This window comes from Syngnathus typhle, linkage group LG9, assembly GCF_033458585.1.
Source record: "Syngnathus typhle isolate RoL2023-S1 ecotype Sweden linkage group LG9, RoL_Styp_1.0, whole genome shotgun sequence".
NCBI lineage: Eukaryota > Metazoa > Chordata > Actinopteri > Syngnathiformes > Syngnathidae > Syngnathus > Syngnathus typhle.
The window spans coordinates 13,548,014-13,569,871 of record NC_083746.1 but is presented as its reverse complement, the minus strand read 5'-3'; the positions used below and the strand labels follow the sequence as shown (position 1 = coordinate 13,569,871).

The 21,858-nt window shown below is 43.2% G+C and overlaps 1 protein-coding gene across 10 annotated transcripts in view; it reads right to left on the bottom strand.

Moving 5' to 3' along the window:
- The window catches only part of LOC133160231 (interferon alpha/beta receptor 2-like), a 69,517-nt gene extending 47,984 nt beyond the window's left edge, over nucleotides 1-21,533 (bottom strand). For 4 of the 10 annotated variants that reach the window (XM_061287891.1, XM_061287896.1, XM_061287899.1 and 1 more), the window contains exons 1-3: nucleotides 21,252-21,532; nucleotides 20,846-20,931; nucleotides 10,116-10,245 (exon numbers count right to left, since the gene is read on the bottom strand). In XM_061287891.1, coding sequence (XP_061143875.1) covers nucleotides 10,116-10,245; nucleotides 20,846-20,894 — 179 coding nt within the window. In that variant the 5' untranslated portion in view covers nucleotides 20,895-20,931; nucleotides 21,252-21,532. Of the gene's footprint in view, nucleotides 1-10,115; nucleotides 10,250-20,845; nucleotides 20,932-21,251 lie in introns of those variants that run through there. The other 6 variants (XM_061287893.1, XM_061287897.1, XM_061287898.1 and 3 more) reach the window with 5 other exon arrangements.
- Nucleotides 21,534-21,858: the final 325 nt, after the last annotated feature.

Sequence of the window (21,858 nt, the reverse complement as noted above, 5' to 3'; positions counted from 1 at the left end):
CCAACTGACTCCATTCGTTATTACATTTTCGTTACTCTGAGGATTGCATCAACTTTAATCATGCCTCCAAAGGAAGCAAGTGGGAGTAGTAAAGCCATCCTAAAACACAAAGACGTTGCTAAAGCAATGCAATGCGCCCGGGGCGCTGCGGTTGGGCGATCGGACCAAATCAAGCTCCCTGAGGTCCACTTAAAATTTGGAAAGTACATTAGGACTTTAAAAATATTTTCTAAATTTTAGCGACCGCTCTGTCACAATAATGCGACCAGCGCGGTGAAGTTACGCGGTCGGCAGCGCGCTACGGTTGCGCGTTCGGCGGTGCGCTGTGCGCGATCGGAGAAAATTAAGCTTATTAGGGTTTACAGAATATCTTTATCGTATGATTATGTTGGAATGTAACCTGTAATAATTTACCTAGCTTGTCCCGTCTTAACAAAAGTAGTAGACCAAAGTGCTAAGATCTTTTCAGCTGATTGAATAGCTGCAGAGGAAGCAATCAAAGTTGCTTTGTTTACCCAACGTCGTAAAAGGCCCGCTGCTACGCTTTGATCGGCAGGGAAGCGGCTTCACCCCATCCTGTGTTCCCACAGCCCCACTTTCAACCCCACTCTGTTTCTCTCAATAAATATGCACCTGATGAGGCCTGAGTCAGACTTCATTCGATCATCGCTGTAAGCAGTGACGAATGGACTCTCCACCTGCCAGGTGTCTAAAACGACTAACTTGTCTCCAGTGTGGTTCTTGCAAAATAAGTAAGAGTGAGTACCACCCTAACATTTTGGTGCCGAAACCCGGATCCCTCATACCCGCTATCTGGCTGACGGAGGAGGACGTGCTGCATTGTCGACAAGCCAGCGTCGTTTAGGAGGACCTGGAAAAGAAAGTCCTGGGAAGAGAATTTCTTCGCTGGGGCAGCATCTTAGGTCTGCCTTTGTCTGACAGAGGTGGATTGACGGGATCCGGCAGTTCAACGAACCAGGGGACAGGTAAGTTTAAGATTGTCTGGTGAAATGCGTAGAAGGTGCACGGGAGATAGCTTGGGTTCAAGTCCCAGGGAAAGAAACAGGCTAAGAAAAGCAGAGCTTCTTTTTCGTTCATCGAATAAGTGCGTAGATTCTTCTTTGTCTGTTTTTCCAAGCTGAGGGGTCTGGCTTGGGTTAGAGTCCCAGTGGAAGGAACGTGCTAAGAAACACGGAGCTTCTTTTTTGTTAATCAAAGAAGAGTGTAGATTTTCTTTGTACGTTTTTCCGGCCAAAAAACAGCTTGGGTTCAAGTCCCAGTGGAAGGAACGGGCTAAGGAAAAAAAAAAGTTTATTTTTCCTAATTGAAGAAGGGCGTAGATTCTTTTTTTTGTCCGTTCTTCCAAGCTGTGTTGGAGGGTTTTACACCCATCCTGGATAGGCCTAAACATAAAAAGCGCTGGAATTTGTGTGGCTGGTAGGTTAAATTGACTGAAAAGCAGTTCTAGCATTGATCCACGGCAATAACACAGGCTAGTAATTTGTTGAAAGGTCAATTTAAACCTGCATTGAGGATCCTCAATGGAAGAAAAGAAAAAAAAATTGTGTAAACCTAAAATACCAAATTAAGATGGGAAATAAAACCGGTAAATCCCTAGCTCTTGAAGGAGATGAGAAGTACATGGCGGGTAAATTTCTTAATTGTATGAAACGTGGACACTGGTCGAAAGAGTGTCGTCGTGCAAAACAATACCAATCAAAGGGTGGAGGAAGAGGCAGAGGAAAAGCCAAACTTTCAACATGACAAACTTCCTCGCCTTTGACCGCTCAAGCTCATACAGAGAAAGAAATAACAGATGTCCATATGAAAGCAAAACATGTCATTTTCATTGTTTAGATTGGTAGAGCTCCTGTCCATACAAGAAGTATGACAATGCTCTTGTATGCCCAATGGCAAATGACCAGAGATCAAATTGTGTGCACACTAAAGTTAAAATTTGCAAATCAAGTGGTAAAGAAATACAACTTGCTTCTAAAAGATAAATAAAAGATTAGAATGTGCTGTCCTTGTGTGCGTGGGAGGGACCAGCTCATGATCGACCACAGGAAATGGCCAGCCTGTGACGAATCATTGGTAAGGATCCACCTTACGCGCGTGAGAGCTGTGGATGTGTTAAAATGATGAAAATTGGCTAAGCTTTTAGTGTAAAGAAATTTGCTAGACTGTGGTCTATCTAATTTGCACCGCAGAACAGAAACGATTTTGAAAGAAAAAATGAGAGGAAAAGAGAGAAATCTGTTTGCGAGCAGAAACTGATCCACACTAGTGCATGTTAAGTAAGAAACGACAGAACATGCTTTCAGGAATTGGAAGAATCAAAATTGTGAATTTAAGACATTGACATTTAGTAGAAATAATTGACTGGTTGTGTTATAAGATTATACAAACTTCTATATGCAAGCTGAATCTGAGAGATTGAGTTCTTCAAATTAAAAAAACAAAGAAAAAATTCTGATTAATTTGCCAGCAGTTTTTTCGTGTGTTGAGGTTTTTTTTGGATTGGTGGATTGTTCTATCAGGAACCTTGAGTTGAAAATGGTATGTGAATGTTGTGTGGTGAGCTTGGATGAATTGGGACCGATGTGGTAGAAAGACTCCTTTTTGGAGACTGTGTGTGAGATGCAAATGAGCATTGATGACTGAATGCCTGACTGAAATGAAAATACAGGTTGAAGTTGTTGGAGACAGGGCTGTGGACTCTGACTCGGTCGGACTCTGTCATTTTTGCCGGACTCGGACTCGGTGCTGATTTTGACCGAGTCCACAGAGACCGACAATAAAAAAAAATAAAAATAACATTTGTGTTTATTTTTCGTGCGTATTTGCTTCGCTTGAGTTCAATATGGTTTTTGGTCAAACGCGCATGCGCGTGAGGGGAAATCCCGCAAAGGAGGCGGGACAAACAGAGCGATTGGTTTTGCTGGCTTTTTAATGAATGCCGACTGTGACTACAGGTGCCCATTAGGTCCAGACAAGCTGACAAGACGCTTGCCAAAATGGCAAGGAAAAAATGCACAGCTAAACGAATATATGACGATGAACACAGTTTTTAACAGATTTAAAGTTGTTTTTAGTTGAACGCTATGGCAAGACATTCTGCCTGATATGTCAGACGTCATTGGCGCATTTAAAAGCTTCAAATGGTCAGCGCCACTTCAGCTCACTTCATGCCAATATCGATAAGGACTTTGCAAAAGGGACTGAATTTCGCAAGCACAAGTTTGGAGACATTGAAAAGTCAGGCAGAAAAAAAGATAGTTTTTCAAAAAAATTACGAAGCACTCAGAGACTGTCACACTTGCATTGTTTCAACTGGCTTGGAACATTGCACGGGCTAACAAGCCATACAATGAAGTGGAGTTCGTTAAAATATGCCTCAGTGACGTTATTGAATTTTATTTTCATCATGCTGCTGAGAATGCGCGTAGGAATACTGTCCACAGCCCTGCTTGCTTGTTATGAAGACAAATTTAGTTGTTGCGTGCGCACCCGCGCCTGCCTGCGTGCGTGCACGTACAACACCCACAATGCCCCGCGCGCAGCCAAGATGGAAGAACCCGGGAGCAGCGAGAGAACAATGTTTTGCCTCTAGATTTGGAGGGGAAACGGAGCGTAAGTTACGATCAATGCGGCCACGTTGAGTTGCACTTAGGCTAATGTTTACATTATGTACCAATGTCAAGGACGATTATCTCAACCAGCTTATATCATTGATGTGTTTCGATAGTTGTGGGGTCGTCACTAATTATTTGTGTTTAGATAAATGTCTGAGCTATAATGGTGTAATTAATGATTAAAACTTGAAAGTACCGTTTTTTTCCGTGTATAGTGCGCAAAATTTAACTAATTTATTGTCCTAAAATCTGGGGTGCGCATTATACATGGGTACAAATTTTTTTTAATATATATATATATATATATATATATATATTTTTTTTTTAAAGAAAGTCATGGTACAACATACAACCGCAATGCTCTCGTATCAGACGCTTGCTCGATCACCTGCTCGTTTGCTGTCTGTCACAATGTACCCTACACAAATCCGAAACATTTGTTGCGGCTCCGAGTCACGACGAGGGGCAAGTTTTGGTTTCCAAGGGTGTTTTTATTGCCCTTCAACGTCTCTCCCATACAGAGCCGCCTTTTTCACGTCCGCACGCCTTTTTCACATGCGCGCACGGAGCGCGGTGGTGCGTTTACGGCAATGCTTCTCGATTATTTTCTGTTACGCCCCCCCCAGCAAGAAGAAAACTATTCGCGCCCCCCCCCTCCCCACCGTGACTATCCTAACTTGTCTTGTAAGTCGTAAAATGTTGCACTGTCGCAAACGTCACAGAAGTAACAATGAGAGCGCCACTGCCCCCTGCTGGGAAGATGCGCAATTACACTTTATTCTAGTACTGCAAAAAAAAAGCCTGTTCCCCAGGGTCACACGCGCCCCCCCAGGTATAGCACGGCGCCCCCCAAGGGGGGCGCGCCCCACTATTTGAGAAGCACTGGTTTACGGGCAGTCGGAGAAATCAACGCCAACAAAAAAAATTACATCCAGCCTAGTTAAGACCATAGCAAAGACTATAAAAATGGGACCCATTGCCTCCCTGCGTGTGTGACGATCATTGGGACTTAAAAAAAAAATAAAAAAAAAATAAAATAAAATTTAAAAAAATTCATAAAAATTGGGTGCGTATTATACATGGGTACAGGCTTTTTTCCAGCATCAGCATGCCATTTTTAGGGTGCGTATTATACATGGGGGCGCATTATACACGGAAAAAAACGGTATCTGTTTATTGTATTTGTTTATATGTTTAATAAAGACAAAGCCATCACAAAACTGTTGTAATTATTTAGATTTTGATCTAAATTAGCCTTGAATAAAGACTGAGCAGTCACATGAATTAACAGAAAAAATGGATAGCCGGACTCGGACTCTGACTCATGGTCAAGAGGCTGGACTCTGACTCGGTGCAAAAATCCGACCGAGTCCACAGCCCTGGTTGGAGACTACTATGGAAAATTAGTAGAGTGACTTTGAAGGAAGAGTGATTTTGAGTAAGTTGAATGCTAAGAAAGAAAAAAGAAAAAAAAAATGAAGGTTGCTTTTAGATTGATAATTAACTAGAGAAAAAAACTGGAGAACCAGTAACACATGCAGAAGATGTGTGACCTGGGTAAGTGAGAAGCATTTTGGAAAGAAAGTCAAATTAAATGATGATGGAATCATATGTTGTAAAGAACACATTCTCCCAAAAGGTTTGTCAAGGTGTGAGGCATGGGCATTGCCAAGCCTCAGAAGGGGGGTGAGTAGGACAGATAGTGAAAAATTGTAAAAATACAACACTTTACGACATATGTATTCTCTAATACATTTGGCGTCATACTATTAAGTTAAAATTTTCTCAAGCTTTTCAAACTTTTGCTGTAAACAATTGGAAGATGACTGAAAAATGACTAAAGACGCTATGAGGAAGTGGTGTATGTGTTTGGAAGGGCATGCGCTTATGCGCTTCCCTGGCTAATCAACATTTGTTTGACTGATCAAAGGAACCATTTGCTACAGGACTTAACATCCATTCCCCCATCCCAGATCCGACCAGAACCTCCTTTAAAACAGGAGGCAATAAATGGGATAGCCCATGTCATAAATGGTCTTTGGTTAGGGGGAATCATTAGGAAGTGCTCAAACTCTTCTCGCAAACACTCCTACCTGCCCAGTTCAAAAGGGCAATAAAATTGACTACAAGAGTTGCAAAGAACAGACAAAGAACAGTCCTTGACCCGGCATTTGCGTTTGGCGGTCGTCGATGTGGTTCCAAGACCTGCGTCTTGTGGTTTGTCATTTGTAAAATTTGGCCGTTGTGATCCTTCCAAACAGACATAAGTGATTTGGGCTTTTGTTTTTTGTTGTAATTGGTTTGTGGAAGGACTGCAGGAGCTTGCTCCTCTAGCGTCTCACCTTTGCCTTGCTGCCTTCCATTGTCTCCACTGAGAGTGGACTGTGGAAGGGGGAGTGTGGTATTGTGGTGTGAAAAGGCTGTGGGAGACGGCTCCTGTGGTGTTGCACATGGACCATTCTGTTCCATTGTCTCCACGGATGTTGGAATGTGAGTGGGGTGATTGATTTTGTAATTTGATTGTGGGGGAGACTGATGTAGGTGTGGGGCTCTGGAGTCTGCGGGTAGCTACGTATTTGCTGGGTTGGCGCGGGTGGGGGACGACGGCATTGATTGTCCCAGTACTGGCCAGGCTGGGATAAGTCAGTATGGAAATGATGCCCCCCCCCTCTTGCTTCCCTTGCTGTGGCAGCGCGCGGAGTGGAGTCATACCCACTCCAGGTGTGTGCTGAGGGCGTGATAGCAAGTGAGATTAAGGCAGGATGATGGAAGAATGAATGAGGACAGGCAGGGAATGCATGGGCGGCATGGGATGTTCACGGCTGTGGCTGTGGTCTGGTGGACTTCAATGTCTGCCTGCTCACGGCCATCATGAAGTTAAATGTTGAGGGACGGGTTGGGATGTGATGGTGAATGAATGGGTGCCTTTGTGTCTTTTAGTTTGTACGTGTGTGCACGCATATGAATGGCCTGGGTAAATTGACGTGGAGGTGACGTGATCACGATTGAAGATAGAGTTCTTCTCGCCTGTAAATATAGTACAAATTGAGATGAACAGGATTTGATGATTAACCATTGACGTCAAATGGTTCAATGGAGAAGGCCCGTTTCCTGTGGCTGGACAAGACAGGACCATCTAGTCCAGCCGGGATGGGTATGATAATGTCTTCGGGACACCTTGCTGGTCCTTTTTGCTCCCCAACGACGCTATTGACACATTACGTGAATGTGTCGAAAGGGTGGGGGAGTAGAATGATTTAATCTACTGTAAGATTCAATGTTTTGTCAAATGTAATTGTTTTTGGAGTCTTAACAGGACATGTAAGAATTCAACACACAGTGATGAGAGGAGCAGAAGAAACATCTCAAATGAGCCCATCTCACGTGCCGTCCAGCTGTCCGGCAAAGGAGATACGTGGTATCATCTGTCCCAGTGCGCCCCAGTGAAGGGTTCCTGGAAGGAACCAGATCCGCCATCGACAGCGTCCCCGCCCCCAGTTCAAACAGAGGCAGAATAATCCTCTTCCCCCTTGGTGGCCAGGTAGTCCACCCTGACCCACTGAAGACAACGACCACGCAGGAGATATTTCCAAATTCTCCCCGGACGGAGCAGAGCTGCGAAGGGGTGAGAATTGTGCTCACCCTCCACTAGTGGGCGTGCCAAGCCCCCAACGGCTGAACAATAACGAGCAATGTTTTTCTTGAACTGTTTTGGTCGCCTAAGGCAGAGGGACCGTGCAACTCTTTTCCTCGTTTAATCTGGCCGCAGGTTTTTCAGTTACACAGAAAATTTGGACTGAAGTATTGAGGAAAAACCTCATCTTCACTGGAAATTATTGCTGTCATTGTATTTTCTTACTTATGTTTGATTGATCGGGGTTGACAATCATATGATAAAACAGGAGGGATATGTTAGGGTTTACAGAATATCTTTATTGTATGATTATGTTGGAATGTAACCTGTAATAATTTACCTAGCTTGTCCCGTCTTAACAAAAGTAGTAGACCAAAGTGCTAAGATCTTTTCAGCTGATTGAATAGCTGCAGAGGAAGCAATCAAAGTTGCTTTGTTAACACAACGTCGTAAAAGGCCCCCTGCTATGCTTTGATCAGCAGGGAAGCGGCTTCACCCCATCCTGTGTTCCCACAACCCCACTTTCAACCCCACTCTGTTTCTCTCAATAAATATGCACCTCATGAGGCCTGAGTCAGACTTCATTCGATCATCGCTGTAAGCACAGCGACGAATGGACTCTCCACCTGCCAGGTGTCTAAAACGACTAACTTGTCTCCGGTGTGGTTCTTGCAAAATAAGTTAGAGTGAGCACCACCCTAACAAAGCTCCCTGCGCACTGAGGTGCACTTAAATTTGAGAAAGTACATCAGGACTTTAAAAATATTTTCTAACTTTCAGCAACGTTTTTTTATTTTTATTGGAACGGATTAAATTCTTTGCCATTATTTGCAATGGGAAAACATGATACAGAATTCGAACAATTCACTTCTCGAACAGCCTTCCGGAACGGATTGTGGTCGAAAACCGAGGCTCCACTGTATATTGTATTTATCAACAACACTATCAAACCATCTGCGTCATTGCAAATCATTAAATCCACCGATCGTCCTTTATGTAATCAACGCCGCGTGTGCGCCACACCGCTGACGTCGGACTCGTCGTCAGTTGGAGTTCAAATTATTCCACAGGCCCAAATAACGATACATAAAGTATATATCAAATTCCTATTATATAAACAACAATATTATCAAACCATCTGTGTCAATCCAAATCATTAAATCCATCGCTCAAAATCTTCATTCTTTATGTAAACAACGCCGCGTGTGCGCTGCGCCTCTGACGTCGGACTCGTCGTCAGTTGCAGTTCAAATTATTGCACAGACCCATATAATTATCAAACAATCTCTGTCATTCCAAGTCATTAAATCCCGTGATTGAATCCTTTGTCCTTTATGTACAGTTGCAGTTCAAATTACAGTAATCCCTTGCTACATCGCGGTTCGTTTGTCGTGGTTTCACTACATCGCGGACTTTTGAATTTCGAAAATTTGTGAATAATTTCAAATACAAAATACCGTTTTTTTCCATGTATAATGCGCCCCCATGTATGATACGCACATTAAAAATGGCATGTTGATGCTGGAAAAAAGCCTGTACCCATGTATAATACGCACCCAAATTTTGACTCCTACTTAAGTCCGTAAAAGTAAAATTATTTCAGAAAAAAGGTCATCTTTGGGAACAACCGGATGTTATTCTGCCGGTCAGTATCACTGCGCATGCGCTAGCAAACTCGATAGTGAAGAAAAGGTTTCGGATTTGTGTAGGGTACATTGTGACAGCAAACGAGCAGGTGATCGAGCAAGTGTCTGATACGAGAGTATTGTGTTCGTATGGAGCGTGTTTGAAGTGAACAGCAGAGAAGAAAGCACATCTGTAATGCCGGCCTCCGTATCATATCCGGATAAAAAAATTTTTTTTTTTTTTTTGTACCCATGTATAATGCGCACCCCAGATTTTAAGACAATAAATTAGTTAAATTTTGCGCATGATACATGGAAAACAGCGGTATATAAAAAAATATATCTATATAAAACACACGACTTATAGTCTGAAAAATACGGTACCTACTAGGGGTGTAACGATACATCAATACACATCGATTACGTAATCAATATAATGCTCTACGATTTATTGGCATCGATGCTAAACGTAAACATCGATTTATATCGCCGTGTTAGACCTCGGACAATAGACGCGACTTTATTTTGAAATCCAGTTCATTGTTGCTTGCTTCCTCTTTCCGGGAGCAGGGAGCAGTGCGCGGCGTTGTGTTGTGAGCAGAGCAGGCACGTGAAAGGGGAGTCGACAACTAGTACGCAGCTCCTGGGCTGGTGCTATGGCTAGTGTCCAAAAAGACGAAGAAATTTGCTCTCCTTTAGGCTTCAAGTCATTCGTTTGGAAGCACTTTGGATTCCAAGGAAAATATGGCTCAACGGACAAGACACGTGCAGTTTCTAAATCCTGCCATGCGGTGATCAAATATTCAGGGAGCACAAATCTCGCCGCACATTTAAAGAAAAAACACGACATCAAAGTTCAGTATTAAAATAAGCACTTTGTATACTGCAATACTCTTGTAATTTCCTAAATAAAGACTTTGCAGTACCTTGTTGATTTTGCTCATGAATTGTTATAAATCAGGATATTGTTCTATATTTTTCATTTAAAAAAAAAGAAAATCGATCGTAGAGCACTATATCGCGATATATCGTGAATGAATCGCAGCAGGCTTTAAGATATCGGCAAATATCGTATCGTAGTTCTTTGTATCGATATTATATCGTATCGTGACAAAACCCGCGATTTACACCCCTACTTAATACCCATTAAGCTCGAATAGATCTGTGATTCATGTCACTGAACTAACATATTACATTAAAATAAACAATGAAGAAACTCACATATCTGTACTGATGCGAATTTGGTAATAAATATCCGCAGGTCTGCCTGGTCCATGTTCCCATGTTAACATATGAAGGAAATTAGTGGAGGTGATTGCCACGTTGACTGGTTGGGGAAGTTCACTCAAAGCTGAAAAATAATAATAATAAAAAAATATTGTGTAATTTATTGCATACAAGCATTCCTGATCTCTTTGCAAGTGAAATATTTAAGTCATTTTTAAATGTCGCAAACGCCCCTGTGCTCTTTTGACAGCCGAGCTACTTGGTTTATAAATTGCAACTCTGCTTGTTCAAAAAGCAAATGAAAAACAAAATACCGTAAAATACGGACTATAAGCCGCGACTTTTTTTCAAAATTTTGAACCCTGCGGCTTATAGTCAGGTGCGGCTTATATAAGGATTTTTTCGTGATTTTTGTGATGACTTGATCACTTCAAGATTCAAGGAATTTGACTTTGGTAAAACACACCCTCTGTTCAACATTTAGGTGACTAACAACACATGTGAAAAATGGCAAAAAAAAAAAAAAACACTTTCACTTTTATACACTGCGCTATCTTGAAGAAAAAAACAACAACAAAAATACTATTTTGAAACACTACTATGGCTGCTGCTTATTCTGGCTGTGTTGCTTGTGACTATTATGAGCTTTAGTAGGAATGCACGCTAGGTGACCTGCGTCAAAGGGCTCTAAACCAGTGGACTCGGTCGGATTTTTGCACCGAATCCGAGTCCGGCCTCTTGACCACGAGTCTGAGTCCGAGTCCGTCTGTCCATTTTTTCTGTTGATTCATGTGACTGCTTAGTCTTTATTCAAGGCTAATTTAGATCAAAATCTAAATAATTACAACCGTTTTGTGATGGCTTTGTCTTTGTTAAACATATAAACGAATACAATAAACAGATACTTTCAAGTTTTAATCATTAATTACACCATTATAGCTCAGACATTTATCTAAACACAAATAATTAGTGATGACCCCACAACTATCGATCATTAATTACACCATTATAGCTCAGACATTTATCTAAACACAAATAATTAGTGATGACCCCACAACTATCGAAACACATCAATGATATAAGCTGGGTGACATAATCGTCCTTGCAGTGACGTAGCCAGGAATTTTTCCAGTAGGGGCGCGCGCTCACAGGAAAAAAAATCTAACATCACCCAAGCCGTTCGCTGATCGCTAAAACAACATCCGGGTCCGGGAGGCAAACGGTGAATGGACAACATCGTGCACATAGAATAGCACAAGCACATTCGCGCAAGACCGAAAGAAAAAAACGGCATCAAAATGAAGAATCGAAAAAGCTCGATTTTTTTCAACCGGGGCGCAGGGAGTCCTAACCGGGGCACCGCCCCGGCTCGGCTACGCCACTGCGTCCTTGACATTGGTACATAACGTTAGCCTAAGTGCAACTCAACGTGGCCGCATTGATCGTAAGTTACGCTCCGTTTCCCCCCCAAATCTAGGGACAAAACATTGTTCTCTCACTGCTCCCGGGTACTTCCATCTTGGCTGCGCGCCGGGCATTGTGGGTCTTGTACGTGCACACACGCAGGCAGGCAGGCGCGGGCGCGCACGTAACAACTAAATTTGTCTTCATAACAAGCAAGCAGGGCTGTGGACAGTATTCCTATGCGCATTCTCAGCAGCATGATGAAAATAAAATTGGACGTATTTATTTTATTGTCGGACTCGGTGGACTTGGTCAAAATCAGCACCGAGTCCGAGTCCGGCAAAAATGACCGAGTCCAACGAGTCCGAGTCCACAGCCCTGCTCTAAACCCTTTCTCTTACTCTGCCATGTGACTCAGAATTACACAAAGCAGTGGTGCTGTTTGGACCATCTGCATTGTATTAGAACCCAATCAATCAGCATGTAAATTCAATTCTTCTGACATTTTGCTCACCAAAAACAAGTTGTAATGAACGTGAACTTTTAATACATTTTATTCAGAAGGTTACCGTTTTTTTCTATGTATAATGCGCCCCCATGTATAATACGCACCCTAAAAATGGCATGTTGATGCTGGAAAAAAGCCTGTACCCATGTATAATACCCGCACAATTTAAAAAAAAAAAAAAAAAAATGTAATTCTTTTTTTTAAGTCCCAATGATCGTCACACACGCAGGGAGGCAATGGGTCCCATTTTTATAGTCTTTGGTATGGTCTTAACTAGGCTGGATGTAATTTTTTTTGTTGGCGTTGATTTCTCCGACTGCCCATAAAGGCACCACCGCGATCAGATGAAAAGAGGAAAGTGACGTGCGGACATGTGAAAAAGGCGGCTCTGTATGGGAGAGACGTTGAAGAGGAATAAAAACACCCTTGGAAACCAAAACTTGCCCCTCGTCGTGACTCGGAGCCGCAACAAATGTTTCGGATTTGTGTAGGGTACATTGTGACAGACGGCAAACTAGCAGGTGATCGAGCGAGCGTCTGATACAAGAGCATTGCGGTCGTATGGACGTGTCTTGCGCAACCGTTCTGCGCATCTGTAATGGCGGCCTCCGTATGACGTCCGGTCCGCGATGGAGATTAAAAAACAAACAATATTTGACAATAACACACCATCGAGGATTGCACCATCGCATCAAACGATGTGTCGTCAATTATGAATTTTACTAAGTGTGTTGGGCAGGATGGCTGAATGCGATGCGCGATTGACAACAAACAAGAAGAAAGGTGAGTTTTATTTCGGGGGAGATTTGTCATGTCTCGTCCCCAGTTTTGCTATGTGTCTAGGTTGCCATAGTTTCTGTTCGTATCACCCCGCTCTTCCTGTGTCACCTCAATCGATGTAACGTGTTTTGTATTTAAGTCCTGTCTGCCCCTCGCTCACCGTTGGATCATTGCATGTGTTACTGTCATTCTGTTCCTGTCTTTGGTAAAATTTAACTAATTTACGTATTGTCCTAAAATCTGGGGTGCGCATTATACATGGGTACAAAAAATCTTTAATTTTTTTTTTTTTTTTTTTTAAGAAAGTCGTGGTACAACAAAACCAACAACAGGACTGACCGACAAAGACGTGGAACAAAAAGACAGGGTGACATTACCAAAGACAGGAACAGAAACCAAACAGACATCATGACAGTAACACATGCAATGATCCGACGGTGAGCGAGGGGCAGACAGGACTTAAATACAAAACACGTTACATTGATTGAGGTGACACAGGAAGGGAGGGGCGACACCAACAGAAACTATGGCAACCTAGACACATAGCAAAACTGGGGACGAGACATGACAAATCTCCCTCAATCAAACTTGAAATCACCTTTCTTCTTGTTTGTTGTCAATCGCGCATCGCATTCAGCCATCCTGCCCAACACACTTAGTCAGTAAAATTCATAATTGACGACACATCATTTGATGCGATGGTGCAATCCTTGATGGTGTGTTATTGTCAAATATTGTTTGTTTTTTAATCTCCATCGCGGACCGGACGTCATACGGAGGCAGTATGACTGCGCATGCGCACTATGGATCCGATGCGCAGAACGGATGCGCAAGACACGTCAGCTATATAAAGAGCGAGAGTTGTTTTCTTCCTATTAGTTTCAATTCACAGTTTAATTAGCAGTTTCAATCAGCAAATAACAAAATGCGTATTACAGGTAATATTTTACTTCACAACACTTTGCCTTGTTCCTTTCGTCTCTGCTGTTCACTTCAAACACGCTCATAAGACCGCAATGCTCTCGTATCAGACGCTTGCTCGATCACCTGCTCGTTTGCTGTCACAATGTACCCTACACAAATCCGAAACATTTGTTGCGGCTCCGAGTCACGACGAGGGGCAAGTTTTGGTTTCCAAGGGTGTTTTTATTCCTCTTCAACGTCTCTCCCATACAGAGCCGCCGTGTGCGCACGGAGCGCGGTGGTGCGTTTAGGGGCAGTCGGAGAAATCAACGCCAACAAAAAAAATGACATCCAGCCTAGTTAAGACCATACCAAAGACTTTAAAAATGGGACCCATTGCCTCCCTGCGTGTGTGACGATCTTTGGGACTTAAAAAAAAAAAAAAAAAAAAAAAAAATTAAAAAAAAAATTTAAAAAAATTCATAAAAATTTGGTGCGTATTATACATGGGTACAAGCTTTTTTCCAGCATCAGCATGCCATTGTTAGGGGTGCGTACTATACATGGGGGCGCACTATACACGGAAAAAAACGGTATGTTATTAAAACTTTAAAAAAGCTTTCTGTGTCCAGTCTTTCTTTGTTAATAACTCGGGTGCACACTTCCGTGGTGCTGCGGTACTACTGCTGCGTCACAGGCAATGTTTAGAAAGACATGTTAAATTATGTTATTAAAACTTTAAAAAGGCTTTCTGTGAACGATGTTTCTTTGTAAAAAACGCGTGTGCACGTGCGTCTTATAGTCCGGTGCGGCATATATAAGAAAAAAAATTAAATAATCCCCAATTTTAGCTGGTGCGGTTTATTGTCCGGTGCGGGGTTATAGTTCGGAATTTACGGTACATAACTTTCATGTATTATGGTAACTATAAGTGACAAACGTTTGAGTCAAATCTAGGAATGCAATGATCCCTAATTTAACATGGGAGATGCGTTCCAGAACCATTCATAAAAAACAAAAATCCGCCAAGATGAAACAGTATATGTATTATTTAGAACTTTAAACACCATTGTATTGAAGTTTTCAATGTAGAAACGGTATATGTATTATTTAGAAATGTAAACACCATTGTCTTGAAATTTCCAACGCGCAGTGTTTCTTGTTGGCCACGAGAGAGCATGGATGTTTAGCGAGTCAATTAGAAGAGTGGTTTTCCTTGCCAGGCAATACAAAGTGTGTACCTTCCGAATTACCACACTACACTAACCCAGAGGGACATCATGCATAGCGAATCCAAAGTGAGTCACGGTTGCAATGAATCGCCTGTAGCATTGTGGCCCAGTACACAATATTAAAGCTTTTTAAACCCTCCCCAATACAGTACATATACCTTTTCTATTGCCTTAACAACCATTCCCATACTGTTCTGCAGATGTATTGTACCTTTACAGTAAATAAAATAACACGTGATATTGTCACGTGTCCTGACTAATGTGATATTTCATAGGCTGTAGACAATGTGTCTAATGTGACGTCAAGATGGCGCCGCGGATGGCCGCCACGGTGAGTTGCTCTCTGTTTATTTGTCTTATTTTGTGTGTTTTCTGTGTCCTCTGCTGTCCATCGCGGATTACTTTTACCAGAGAAGTGCTGTTAAACATCGGACAGTCTTCTTCTGGTATTTTTTCTCCTGTTCTCTCTGATTCAGACGGTTTGTCGGAGATTTTAGCCGGAGCGGCGGTGCTATACAAGCTAGCATGACGACGGAGACGCGGAAAACGAGCCGGAGCCCTCGTAAAGCTGAGGCAGAGAGGGTTCCGTTCTGCCCTACCGTCAATTCATCTGGCGAATGTCCGCTCCCTAGCGAGCAAGATGGACGAACTGCTGCTCCTCACTTCAAGGAACACGGACTTCAGCAGATCCGCCGCCCTGTGTTTTGTTGAAACGTGGCTTAGCGAACGAACCCCCAACCACGCCGCGGAGTTAGCTGGGTTTCGGCTAACGCGTGCAGATCGCAGCGCGGAGCTCTCCGGAAAATCAAAGGGAGGTGGTCTCCGTTTCTACATTAATGAACGTTGGTGTACTGATGTCACGGTGTTGAAAGAGTTTTGCAGCCCTCTCCTAGAAACACTTTTCATAAACTGCCGGCCGGTTCTATTCATCACGGCAGTTCTCCTCGATCGTCATGGCGGCTGTTTACATTCCACTACACGCACGCGCGAGTAAAGCCACGCAGATGCTAGCTGACCAGGTGACAGACATGGAGAAACTTCTACCAAATTCATTAATGATTGTTCTGGGTGATCTTAACAGGGCGAACTTCGCACACGAACACCCCAGATACAGACAGCACATAACGTGTCCCACCAGAGGGGCACAGACACTGGACCACTGCTACACCATAATTAAGGATGCATACCATTCTGTGGCTCGTGCAGCTTTAGGACTCTCGGACCACTGTCTAGTTCATCTGATCCCGGCCTACAGGCAGAAACTAAAAACTTCTAAGCCTGTGGTGAGGACTGTGAGGAAGTGGACAGTGGGGAGTTTTCAAAGCTGCAACTACAGACTTGCATGAACTCACTGACACTGTCACATCATACATCAGTTTTTGTGAGGATCTGTGTGTGCAGACTAAGACCTTCTGCACGTACAACAACGACAAACCTTGGTTTACACCGAACCTCAGGAGGCTGCGCAAAGTGACAAGGGAGACGAGACTCAATACAGGCTGGAGGTTGACCTTCTGACCACGTGGTGCAGGGACAATAACCTCCTGCTGAACGTCGACAAGACCAAGGAGATTGTTGTGGACTTCCGGAAGGGTCACACCCAACACCTGCCGCTGACCATCAACGGTGCTGTGGTGGAGAGAGTGAGCAGCGCCAAGTTCCTGGGGGTGCACATCAGTGAGGATCTCTCCTAGTCCACCAACACCGCATCACTGGCAAAGAAAGCCCAGCGCCACCTGTACTTCCTGCGAAAACTCAGGCGAGCGAGCGCTCCTCCGGCCGTCATGACTACATTTTACTGCGGCACCATTGAGAGCGTCCTCTCCAGCTGTATTGCTGTTTGGGGTGGCGGCTGCACTGACTACAACTTGAAGGCCCTGCGGCGCATAGTGAACACGGCTGGTAAGATTATTGGTGCTTCGCTCCCCTCCTTGAAGGACATTTACACCTCCCATCTCACCCGCAAGGCGACCACGATTGTGAGTGATGTGAGTCACCCCGCTCACTCTTTGTTTGAGCTTCTGCCCTCTGGGAAGAGGTACAGGAGCCTGCGCTCCCGCACCACCAGACTCTCCAACAGCTTCATACTCTAGGCTGTTAGGATCCTGAACTCGCCCCCCCTTTCTGCGTAGCGTCCTGTACTTTGCGCTATGCTTACTGTCTGCTGTACGCACACTGGCTCAGTTTTGCTCCTCATATTTATTGGGTTATTTGTTTATTATTTATTCATCACTCATTTTATTTATTTATTATTTATTAGTTATTGTTTGTGCCTTCTTGTTTTGATTTTGTGTCGTCTACTTGTATGTTTATCGTGTACTGTGTCTCGTCACCGTGGGATGGAGGAAACGGAATGTCGGTTTCTTTGTGTCTCTTGACATATGAAGGGATTGACAATAAAGTGACTTTGAACTTTGAAAGTCAAGGAGGAGGCCTACAGGATCGGCGACCGGGACCTGTCAGAGCAGACCAGAAACACACTGAACCGAGAGGTCAGGAAAGCCAGGAGGTGTTACAGGGAGAGCCTGGAGAGACACCTACTATTGCCTACTGGGCAAACAGGTCGGTGGATGATGCGGTCAACATGGTACTGCAGTACATGCTGCACCACCTAGACACCCCAGGAACGTACCCCAGGATCCTGTTTGTGGACTTCAGCTCGGCGTTCAACATTATCGCTCCTGACATCCTCCAACAGAAGCTCATCCAGCTCGCCGTGCCTGCCTCCACCTGTCAGTGGATCACCAACAATTTCTCCTCAGGTGACTCTACTGTGAAGCTCCTGAAGTATGCAGACGACACCACTCTCATCGGATTGATGCAGGACGGTGATGAGACTGCGTACAGACAGGAGGTGGAGCAGCTGGTCCACTGGTGCAGCCAAAACCACCTGGAACTGAACCCGCTCAAGACCGTGGAGATGACAGTGGACTTCAGGCAAGACCCTTCACCACTTTCACCCCTCACTATCCACAGTAATACTATTCTCTCCACAGACACCTTCAAGTCCCTGGGAACCACAATCTCTCGGGACCTGAAATGGACCGGCCACATAGACTCTGTCCGGAAGAAGGCCCAGCAGAGGCTGTACTTCCTGAGACAGCTCAAGAAGTTCAACCTGCCGCGGGAGCTGCTGAAGACCTTCTACACTGCCATCATCCAGTCTGTCCTCTGCACCTCCATCACTGTCTGGTTTGGATCGGCCTCCAAACAAGACAAGCACAGACTGCAATGGACAATCAGGACTGCAGAAAAGATAATTGACATCAACCTCCCATCTATCCAAGACTTGTACCTGTCCAGGACCAGGAAACGTGACCAGTTCAGTGGTCTAGTGGTTAGAGTGGCCGCCCTGAGACTGGACGGTTGTGGGTTCAAACCCCGGCCGGGTCATACGAAAGACTGTAAAATGGGGCCCATTGCCACCCTGCTTGGCACTGTCAAACGGGCACTTTTTATCGAACTGCCTCCGGCTCCCCAGTAACGGGTTTAATAAGCCGGGGCGGAGGGACTCGTCCGTAGCTGACCACCCGAGTTAAATTAATTCTACCAGAATCAATGTACCGTTTTTTTCCGTGTATAGTGCGCAAAATTTAACTAATTTATTGTCCTAAAATCTGGGGTGCGTATTATACATGGGTATAAAAAAAAAAAATGTAATTTTTTTTTTTAACTTTTTTTTTTTTTTTTTTTTAAAGAAAGTCATGGTACAACAAAACCAACAACAGGACTGACCGACAAAGTCGTGGAACAAAAAGACAGGGTGACATTACCAAAGACAAGAACAGAATGACAGTAACACATGCAATGATCCAACGGTGAGCGAGGGGCAGACAGGACTTAAATACAAAACACGTTACATCGATTGAGGTGACACAGGAAGGGAGGGGCGACGCGAACAGAAACTATGGCAACCTAGACACATAGCAAAACTGGGGACGAGACATGACAAATCTCCCCCGAAATAAAACTCACCTTTCTTCTTGTTCGTTGTCAATCGCGCATCGCATTCAGCCATCCTGCCCAACACACTTAGTAAAATTCATAATTGACGACACATCGGTTGATGCGATGGTGCAATCCTTGATGGTGTGTTATTGTCAAATATTGTTTGTTTTTTAATCTCCATCGCGGACCGGACGTCATACGGAGGCCGCCATTACAGATGCGCAGAACGGTTGCGCAAGACACGTCAGCTATATAAAGAGCGAGAGTTCAGTTCTCCACCTATTAGTTTCAATTCACAGTTTAATTAGCAGTTTCAATCAGCAAATAACAAAATGCGTATTACAGGTAATATTTTATTTCACAACACTTTGCCTTGTTCCTTTCGTCTCTGCTGTTCACTTCAAACACGCTCCATACGACCGCAATGCTCTTGTATCAGACGCTCGCTCGATCACCTGCTAGAAGAAAGGTGAGTTTTATTTCGGGGGAGATTTGTCATGTCTCGTCCCCAGTTTTGCTATGTGTCTAGGTTGCCATAGTTTCTGTTCGCGTCGCCCCTCTCTTCCTGTGTCACCTCAATCGATGTAACGTGTTTTGCATTTAAGTCCTGTCTGCCCCTCGCTCACCGTTGGATCATTGCATGTGTTACTGTCATTCTGTTCCTGTCTTTGGTAATGTCACCCTGTCTTTTTGTTCCACGACTTTGTCGGTCAGTTCTGTTGTTGGTTTTGTTGTACCATGACTTTCTTTAAAAAAAAAAAAAAAAAAACAAATTAAAAAAAATTTTTTTTGTACCCATGTATAATACGCACCTCAGATTTTAGGACAATAAATTAGTTAAATTTTGCGCACTATACACGGAAAAAAACGGTATTTGCCATTTTTCACATGTCCTGAGTGTTGTTAGTCACCTAAATGTTGAACAGAGGCTGTGATTTACCGAAGTCAAATTCCTTGTTTGGCACGCTCAAACATGATGAATAAAAACTCTTGAATCTTGAATTAAATATTGGAACTACTGTAGATGGAAACGTTAAAAGCCTAATCAGTAGGGGTGTAACGATACATCGATACACATCGATTAATCGATATAATGCTCTACGATTTATTGGTATCGATGCTAAAGGTAAACATCGATTTATATCGCCGTGTTTGACCTCGGACATTAGACGCGACTTTATTTTGAAATCCAGTTCATTGTTGCTTGCTTCCTCTTTCCGGCGTTGTTGTGTTGTGAGCAGAGCACGCGCGTGAAAGGGGAGGGGACAACTAGTCCGCGGCTCCTGGGCTGGTGCTATGGCTAGTGTCCAAAAAGACGAGGAAATTTGCTCCCCTTTAGGCTTCAAGTCATTCGTTTGGAAGCACTTTGGATTCCAAAGAAAAGATGGCTCAACGGACAAGACACGTGCAGTTTGTAAATCCTGCCATGCGGTGATCAAATATTCAGGGAGCACAAATCTCGCCGCACATTTAAAGAAAAAACACGACATCAACGTTCAGTGTTAAAGTAAGCAATTTGTATACTACAATACTCTTGTAATTTCCTAAATAAAGAGTTTGCAGTGCCTTGTTGATTTCGCGTATGAATTGTTATAAATCAGGATATTGTTATATATTTTTTACTAAAAAAAAAAAAATATCGATCGTAGAGCACTATATCGCGATATATCGTGAATGAATCGCAGCAGGCTTTAAGATATCGGCAAATATCGTATCGTAGTTCTTTATATCGATATTATATCGTATCGTGACAAAACCCGCGATTTACACCCCTACTAATCAGCGTCCCACTCCACCCCCATAATTTGTTTGTTACGAAACTAATCTAGGTGCCACAGTGCTGCTTGTCGTGGCTCTGAATATCAAGAGCGTGTTAATGTTTAACCTCATGTCACACAAAACCCAAAACATTTAAAATGCAAAACTAAAAAACAATGTACAGTACACACCTGAGAGAAGATGGTGAAGTGACGTAAGCGTCCAAAAGACAAAAATCATGTCAGGGCGGTGGCCTTTCCGGTTCTTGATGTACCCTCTGAAAGGATCCAACAGTTGGGAGAATGTTAGAGTTTGACAGTGTTGTTGAGGTAAACCATAAAACCACATTATGCTATGTACATTTATGAGTAAATTTTAGGCTGCATGGACAACAACCCAATGTACCTCTCAACAACAAAGAAAATAAGAAAAAATAATACTAATAAAATAGCATACAACTCGTTAGATGAAGCTTATGCTTAGTTAAACTTAGCGAATAGGTTATAATATGACACGTTAGAAACGAAATGTTCATAACAAGTTTACGTTAAGTGGAATGAAATATCAGTAATAAATGAAACATGACATCGCAGCTACCTTCAATGGAAAACCTTCCATGCAGAGTATATTTGTCATGGGGACCTTCACACCCTAGCTTGGTGCTCGCAAAATCACTGCATTTAAAAACGTACTGTTCAAGGAAACTCCATAACAGGTTGATCTAACAAAATCGGGTAAATATTTCACAGCCGTGAAACAAACAAACCAAAATATTCCCGGCAATAATTAACGGCCTAATACTCTGATAGTTACATTCTGCAGAGGTCCAATTGCTTGCTTGGTAGGTTCGAAGGCGTAAAATAGGAAATCACATGATCACGTCGTCAATGTCGTAACGTGCAGACATGTTCATCTACTAGATAACTTCTTAAGCGTGTTGGCCAGTAGCTGGAATACGCCATCGTATTAGCCATATTGGATGTGGCACATCTTCCCTTAACTAATGTAATGAATTTCCCCAAGAGCTTATTTTAAGACAAAGCCGCTTGTTAAACCATTGCCAAATATTTGGAAATGAACGACATTGATGTTATCATGTTTCCTATTGAGTGCCTTCACAAACCACCAAGCAATTGATCCTCCAAAACAACGTGTCAGGGTTTTCCAAAACTATCTTGATCATATGATTATGTTGGAATGTATG